Raw genomic sequence first — 8,517 nt, 5'->3', positions numbered from 1 at the left:
TGATTACCTGGGCTGTCTCAGCAACTATTTTAGCCATGAGGACAGAACTATGCCCTGCTGTCCCACCTCACCTCAGGCAGCCCTGAGTGAGGACTCCTGAAACTCTGCCTTTAAGAGCTGAGGCAGAACACACTGAGCTCCTCGGTGAACATCATCCCAGAGCACTGCACGAGAATGCCCTGCCAAGGAGGGACCTTCTTACCTTTTAGAAGTAGAAATGTTTGACAGGGCCAAGATTAAATCCTCAGGTATCACTACCATCAATTACATTTTTCAGGCACTTAATTCTGCTCAGGCCTCACACAGAGTCCAAGCTGTCTCTGTACCACCTATTTTGACTGCTACTTAGCAGAGAGATATCAAGAGTGACCAGAGATGTAAAGCCTAACTGCACCATTAGATCTCCTTTGAAGTCCTTTTAAATTCATGAGGTCCTGAGCTGGTGCACAACCAGGGGTCAAACAAACCACGTTCAGTCCCTTCCTTTGTTTGAAGGAGGTCGAATGCTTTAATCAGCTATAATGCAGTAAGGGAAAGTATTTATCACTAGGGCAGAATCCTCTCACCACAATTCAACAAGAAAAAGAAACCAAACCACAAACCATTCACACAGTGGAAAAGGTGCAGGAAGAAAGAAAAACCCCACTGCTACAAGGTGGTGGGTAGGGCTAACAGTTATGAAGAACAGACAAATTTATCTTCATGTACAGAATTAAACTTTCAGCAAAATCTGCTGTCAGATTTACAGGCATGTTTAAAAGGAAAGTTAGACATTTGCATTTCATGAGATATTCAAGTCACATTCAAAAGATGCTCACAGCACAGAGGCTTCACTACCACAATTTGGCACTTTCAGCTAGAACAGTTTCTTAACACAGATTTTCTCAGTGCTCACGATTCTGCAGCATCCATGAGCTGAAAGAACTGCTATCATCTCTAGCTATGACACTATGCTGGAATGCATATAAAGTGCTTCAGAAGCCACTCCCGTTGCCGAGCATTCATGAGGGAATTAAAACAGCTCCACCCAATAACAAAGATCAGCCCTCCTACGTTTCAGGAAGTGCAGTACAGAGACTTCCAAGGACTGAGGGCAGAGCATTTCTCTTCTGCTTACCAGCCACATATATAGCAAAACTTCTTGTTCCAAAGTCAGGATAAAAACACTACCAGGAACAATTTATGAATACATATTTACACAAGGTACTTTTCATTAGAATTACAGACTTCATAGGAAATCAAAGTAGACAAAGGAATATGTGCAATTTCGCAGAAGCGTTGAAAACATTCAAACTATAAATATCCTGATAGCACTACTAAAATTCTTAGTTTTACACACAGGCTGATGTTACTCTACTGAGGAAAAACTAAGGTATTGTGCCACAACTGTAAATTAAGTACAGTAATGTATTATCATTCTGGCAACATAGATAACACCTGCACTGAACAGTGCGATACTGTTAAATCAATCCACTGATCTATTGAAGATCAAAGTACAAATCTGTATTTTTTATTGATTTGGCAGCGTTGCTTATGGAGAAACAAATGCACTAGTTAAACCAGTACATTGTCATACTGCTCCAGTTACAAAAACATCCAGGACTTTCATAGAGCTACAAACGTATCGTACTTCATGATTTTCCCCCAATGATGATATCCATGTTAAGTAAATAAACAAAGATACTCCAGTTTGTATCCTTCATTCTGTTACACTGACATACATACATCACCACTTAATAAATAGAAATGCAGCAGTTCATCCACATAATAGCAAATATTTTTGTACCCTAATCCACCACTGAAGTTCAGTTTGTACAAAACAGTCTTTTCTACAGAGTGGAAAAAAATACCTTCTTCTCATCCAGGTGCAAGCTAAGCTTTGAAACTTAAATGAATGTGCTTTTTATTCTTTTCATGGACAACGGAAGAGTTTCATGGACCATCTGATCTATCTTAAAATGCATAAATTTGGTCACATGTGGATGTCTTCACTGATCAGATTTAATGGACTATTTCAGTATCACTGACGTTGTGCTTTTACTCCTCTTGAACAACACAATTTCAAGAGTTATGAAGATCAAATTAACTCAAATGATGACCTCAAGAGTTCTAGAAACATAAGCCTTCTCATTGTAATACAAGACCAACCTAAAGGAAGAAGAAAAATACAGTATTTTAGTTCAAGTATGGCAGTAAATCTAACATCAATAGTCTTCTGCATCTCAATTATGCATCATAAACAGGGCCAATTATATTATTTTTAAAACTTCTGGCCATTTTTGGCCAGTGTAGATTAACATACCATTACATCTAATAGAATTCAGGAAGTCATTTTTCTTCCTTACCTTTTCAGATTCCATGCCTGGACACCTCCAGTTGTACAAGTAATACTGCAAATTTCCATCTCCAATCCCAAACTTGAGTTTTTCCAGGAATGTTTTGTTTTCCATTAAGTCTAGCGCATTGAACACATCAAATCCTTTCTGGCAACAGCAAAACATTTTAAAAATTTTACTTTCGAAATTTTCAAATGACACATAAATGATACTTTACAGAGTGCCATACAGTATCCAAGAGACTTAGGCTAATTAAAAAGAAAAAATACAATGGAATAAATCTTGCCTTTTAATTAGGTATACACACAAAGACATGTCCCCAATAAAAACTAAAGTATAATGCACAACTTTGCTTGAAGATTAGCTCCAAAATGGTACAAATTTTACAGCCGTTTTCAGGACCTAATGTCTGAAGACTCCCTAAAGCATTTTCCATTCTTTTATCCTTACACATTTTTTAGTCATATACAGTGTTCTGACACATATGGCCTATTCTAGTTGAAGCTGCATAAATATGGCTTACTGTGTTTTTCAGCAATTTATCATTCCGTTAAACATATTTTTGTGATTTAGTCCTTTTCTGAAATGCCGTTCTCTTTAGAACTCAAATCTTTCATGTGGTTCTCCCTCCCCTACTTATGTACCCTCTACCAACTCCTCTTTTCATGAATCTCCCACATTCATCATTTAAAGAGACATTTTTTTATCTCAGAAGAGCCACATGGCCAAATCAGTCTCAAGAGTTTTTCTGCATCAACAACACCTACTCAAATCTTAACTGCTCACTGGGAACTCTTACCAAACAACATAAACCCAAGGTCAGTTAAGCCACTGCAGCAATAATCATCACTTATGAAGAGCTGATTTTGCTCGGGGGTGTGGATATAAAAGTTCATTTATTTGCAGTTAACTACAAGGGAGTCTGACCTAAGCTCCTGGAGTCTTAACAGCACAAACGTAGTGCACCAGCCAGCAGGACATGATACACTTTTACGACAAAAGGTACAAAACAATAATGCTCAATTACTTAAGCACAAGAAGATGGGCTAAGAAACATTCTTTACTCAGTAAAAAGATTTTTTTTTCTTTCAAATGAGCATCCCATATTAGGAAAAAAGGGGTTTGAAGAAAAAGAGCACTTAAGCTCTTCATCAGGACTATTTAAAGGAAGGTTACCAAGCACTGAGTGAGTTTAGTATGGCTTCCTGCTACCTTCCACAACAATCATTCTGTGCACAGATGACACCACACTAAGTTAAATGTGCTGTGAAAAACATGCAGAAATAAGACAAATGAGGTGACAATATTTGACATTTGGCATTGAAAGCAAATTTTGAAATATTCCAAGTTAGTGAGTAACAGTAAAAGCAATCTCAGAAGACAGGAAGGGAAGTGGGGGAGGATAGAGACACACTCTGGATACAAGAACATTAAGCTGTGCAATTAAACACTCAAAATTCAAACAAAACTCTACAGGTGAAGTTTTAATGCAGTATCTAAACATCAGCATATTAGTTTCAGGTTAGTATCTTCTGAGAGGGATACAAAGGTTTCTGTTTAAAGGTACTTTCTCCACAGCTCTGACAGACCACTGAAGCAGACTCAGAAGAGAATTTTTTCCCTGTGTTCTAGATCTAGAAACTTAGTGTCAGCTTCAACAATAAAATATGCAGGGTTTTAAAGGGATTATCCTGATGCAAAATCTCACTCTCTCTCCACGCAGAATACACAGAACCTAAGTTAATAACTCCAAATTTTGGGTTTTACTTTGAAGGTCGGGTGTTTTGTCCTGTAACTGCTGAACTAATGCTAAACTAATTTTATATAGTGTGATATGAAGATAAAAATAAATATTAGCTGACATGCAAACCCTAAAAGCAATTTGCTGAGCTGAATTTGTACCTCCAAAACCCATACTTTGGAGTTAAAGTACAGAAAGGAGACTGTGGTGGGCTGTCCCCAGACAAGAGCCCAACACCCACACAGCTTTTGTTTACTCCTCTCCCACAGGATGGGGAGAAAACAGAAGGAAGGCATGATGTCTTGTGAATTGAAATGAGAGTTTAATAGAGAAAGCAAAAGCTGAAGGCACAACAGAAGCAGAAAGAAGAATTCACCCACTGCCAGACAGATGTCAAACCACTTCTGTTGGAGTGTGTAAAAGAGAAGCCTCTGAGTCCTCAGAGAAAGATCAGAATGCAGTTTTTTGAATTAAAACCTTTAGAGAAATTAAAGTATATTAAGCCACACAGACATGAAGTAGAAATGTAAGCTTTAGTTTTAAGTGAGAAATATTAAGTTACATAGATATGAAGTAGAAGTCTAAGTTTTCAGTAAGAATATGCTTTAAGTGCCTTAAGAGAGTAAAAAGCCCTAGAAAGTAGTGTAAAGTTTAGGCCCGGTTAAAATTTCTAAAACTTAGCCCCAGACATAATGAAAACACAGTAAGAACATTGCTTGCATTTTTAAGATAGAACAGACAGATATTCCATTTGTGTGAGCAGATAAAGTTTTATGTGTAAATTATGCATAAGAATGAACACTACTTTCTAGAACTAGAGTTCTAAGAGGTTTAGAAGAAATGTTTTAGGTTCGTGTTTTTAGCTCATTGGGTAATTAACAAATAAAAATCTGTGTAATGGGGTGAGAGCTCTCTTCCTTCACCATCATCATCCCTGCCCAGAAGGAGAAGGGAGCTGCTGCAGCTCTGCTTGGGACTTCATACCACGGACTGCTTCTACTCGGAACTTTACACCAGAGAGCTGCTGCTGCTTCTGCTCGAGACTCTGCCAAATAGCTCTCACATGGACTTTGATAATCTGGACTCTTTGAGACTGATGTGCTTCTACAATAAACAATTTTAGAGTAACCAACAACTGCTCTTGATTCTTTGAAGACCTAAACCCATTAAAATCTCACACACTTCCTGGGAAGCAAAATCTCAGCATGCATAATGATTGTTAGGGAACATAAATGTTATCACCAGAAGCATCCTCCCTTCCTCCTCCTTTTCTTCAGCCTTTATTAGGGAGCAGAACATCACACGGTGTGGAACATCCCTTTGGTCATTTGGGGTCACCTGTCCTCGCTATGTCCCCTCCCAACTTCTTGCCCACCCCCAGCCTCCTCACTGCACAGGAAAGAGAAAGCCTTGAGGCTGTGCAAGCAGTAACAACCAAAACACTGGTGTGTTATCAGCCCTGCTTCAGTGATAAAGTGCAGCACCATATGGGCTGCTAGGAACAAAGTTAACTCCATCCCAGCCAGACACTGTGTTTGTAAACAAAAGGCTGTGAATAGGACTGCATTATCACCTCTCTTCCCTTGCCTTACTTCTCCGTGTAAAACTCAACTGCCAGATCTGCAACTATAATTAGGCGTCTAATGATGCCTAACAGGCTCAGCAGGTACTTAAGAAATCCACAGGTGTCTAAATCCCAGTATTGCAAGGGATATAGGATGATCTATTCAAAAGGAAAGAGCTGCATGTCACATTAAGAGAAATGTATGCAGGGGAAGGTGCAAAGCCTTGTCATCAGACCACGGAACTGCCTCCTCACCTGTCCCACCCACAGCCTAGGAAATGGCCAGATCCAGCTCCTTGTGCCACACTTCTAACTCAGACCAACCTTTTCTCACCTTGACTTTTAAGAATAATTACCAGCATTTTTAGCCACTCCTGAAAATTATACTAGCTTCTCAAAGTCTGTCTCTGAACTCCAGTTTGGATCATTCTGGAGCCTGTATTCCCCATAACTATCCAGGAGTTTTCCCTAACAAATAGTTACTGAACTGCTTCTAGGTTAACAAGCCTCAGAATAAATTATAAATAAATTTCTAAATTTTTTTTAGAAATAAAAAAATAATTTTAAAAAGCAAAATGCATTTGATAGTTCCTATTAATTCATTTCCAAGGGAAATTATTTTAGTGATACTTTTCATTCTTTTGATACTTAGTGACTATGGTCATCAGTGTGGTCTTGTGTGCTTCCATAGTTCAAGCTATTGAAAATACTTTATGCATTTGTCATTCCCCAGCATCACTCGAAGTAAAAAGGAAAAACACGCATACTGCTTTATATTTTGATATATTTATATATATATATTGTCCATGTCTCACCAACTGCACTCCGTGCTGTAAATAGTAAAACTGAAAGCACTGGCATGGATAATTTATTCCAGTTCTTACCTTGCCACTACTCCTAAGAATACTTTTGTGAATGAAGCAGAAAAAACCCAACCTACAACTTACCAATTTAGCTATAATGAGTGCATCATTCATTAAGTCCAACAGGGGAGTCTCTGTATGAATATTGTAAAAGGAATAGGCAGCTTTGAGGCTTTTATGAACAGGATGATGCATCACTGTTGAAGGTAATGTGTAGAAACTGAGGAAGTCTGTTAAAACACCATTTGAACCCTATAAAAAAAGCAAACCATAACAAAAAAAGTCCATTAGAAAGTAATCAGTTACTGGTTAGGCTAATGTGACAGCTCTACAGAAAGTAATAAATGCAGCAAAGTTTGTGCACTGTAAATACTATGGCATAACAGCTAGTCTTAGCTAATATTTGAGGAAACATTTAGACTCTTCTAGTCTATTACACCACTAACATTTTGACAAACAATTGTCAAAGCAGTAGCTTGCTACAGACAAAACTAACAAAGCACACTTCCACTGAAAGTATTGAAGTTTTTTTCTGAACTGAACTAATTTTAAATAAAATATTCTTAAAATATTATGTATATTTTAAAAATCTGATGACATTCACATCAAAGAATAATTTTCTCATCTTTCTAAAAACAGAGAAAAAATACACTGTGCTGGTATACAAAGCATATTTAAATATTAATAATCAAGAAGCACAACCTATTTATTGGACAACAGTGCTAAATTACATTGAAATTTTAGTAAAACCAGTAGTCATCAAAAAAGGTATTTATACAGAAATCTGAAGTATACTAGATAAAATGTCTTAATTTCACACATCTAAGGAAGTTTGACCATCTTCAAGAGTATGGATTAGTAGGAAATAGGAAATAATTATTACATGGGCTATGAAATAATTAGTACATGGGTTACTACTAACATGCTGAGCACAAAAAACTCCCCAGAGTATCTCCAAGAAAAGAAGGCAAAGGAGACACACAAATACTTCTTGCTTGTTTGCGTTATTTTTTAATTACTAGTAACCACTAATTAGAGTTCAATGAAGGATCTCACATGGATCCTTAAATTAGCAGTACTTCTACAGTAAAAAGTAAAATAGTTGAACATACCACATGCAAAAAAGCTTTTGTCTTAGAGCAGGTACAGATTCTGTAGTAGAGTAATACTAACTACAAGGAACAGAAAAGTTATTGAGTCACTCACTAAATTCAGTAAGGATGACGAAAATATTATACAGAGTATTTTAAGGTTTTAGATCTGCACATTACAAAGATGACTTAAAAGCCTGACTGCAGCTTCTCTGGGTCACACAGATCTTAAAAAGATTTTAAGCACTAACAAATCTACATTTTGTAGAGTAAAAAAAATTAGTCCAAGAGACAGCATAAAACATGTAAGCGAAGACTGCTGTTCAATTAATATGGCACTGTTAATACCACATTCATGCTGATCCTGGTGCTTGTGAACTCTCCTGTAGCAAGCACAAAGCAAGCCAAAAACCAACTCAGTGAGCAGGGCAGAGGGCAGAGAGAAGAGAGAGTGGAGAAAGAAGGTGGGACTATAAATTAGACCATGGAAATGTCCAATGAGCACTAGACAAAGTAAGCAGAAAGCTAAGCTTGGACAATAAAAACTGATGGGCAGGACCGCTCATCTCCAGCAGCTCTAGGCTTCCTAATTCAGCTGAGGCTCCTGCACAAATTCAGGTTACAGGGTGGGAACACTGAGCTTCACAACCTAGGGCTTCTATGAGGACAAGGTTTAGGGATGTTAGTGCTGATCCTTTTTAAATAATGTTATCACTTTAAGCAAAGTAATACACTGTCTAAATATGCTGTCTACAACTGATTTTGTACGGACTCAAAGTGAAGGATGTATCTTCCACGACCTTTAGTGCACCTATTCCAAACATGTCTGGGAGATTTCCAATCCAAACGCTATTCTATTCCTGCACTCCTTATTTTGAGAGAAGCATTATGACCAACTCTTTGGAGGGTGGGGGTGGTAGAT

The 8,517-nt window shown here is 37.7% G+C and overlaps 1 protein-coding gene across 1 annotated transcript in view; it reads right to left on the bottom strand.

Annotated features, from left to right (window-relative positions):
• Positions 1–484: 484 nt before the first annotated feature.
• Positions 485–8,517, bottom strand: part of NMT2 (N-myristoyltransferase 2) — a 31,203-nt gene continuing 23,170 nt past the window's right edge. The window contains exons 10-12 of the mRNA XM_014875649.2: positions 6,589–6,756; positions 2,346–2,483; positions 485–2,148 (exon numbers count right to left, since the gene is read on the bottom strand). Coding sequence (XP_014731135.1) covers positions 2,128–2,148; positions 2,346–2,483; positions 6,589–6,756 — 327 coding nt within the window. The 3' untranslated portion in view covers positions 485–2,127. The remainder of the gene's footprint in view (positions 2,149–2,345; positions 2,484–6,588; positions 6,757–8,517) is intronic.

Source organism: Sturnus vulgaris, chromosome 1, assembly GCF_052056855.1.
Source record: "Sturnus vulgaris isolate bStuVul1 chromosome 1, bStuVul1.hap1, whole genome shotgun sequence".
NCBI classification, from domain to species: Eukaryota; Metazoa; Chordata; class Aves; order Passeriformes; family Sturnidae; genus Sturnus; species Sturnus vulgaris.
Note: the sequence above shows the minus strand (reverse complement) of the source record. Positions and strands in the feature narration are given on the sequence as shown.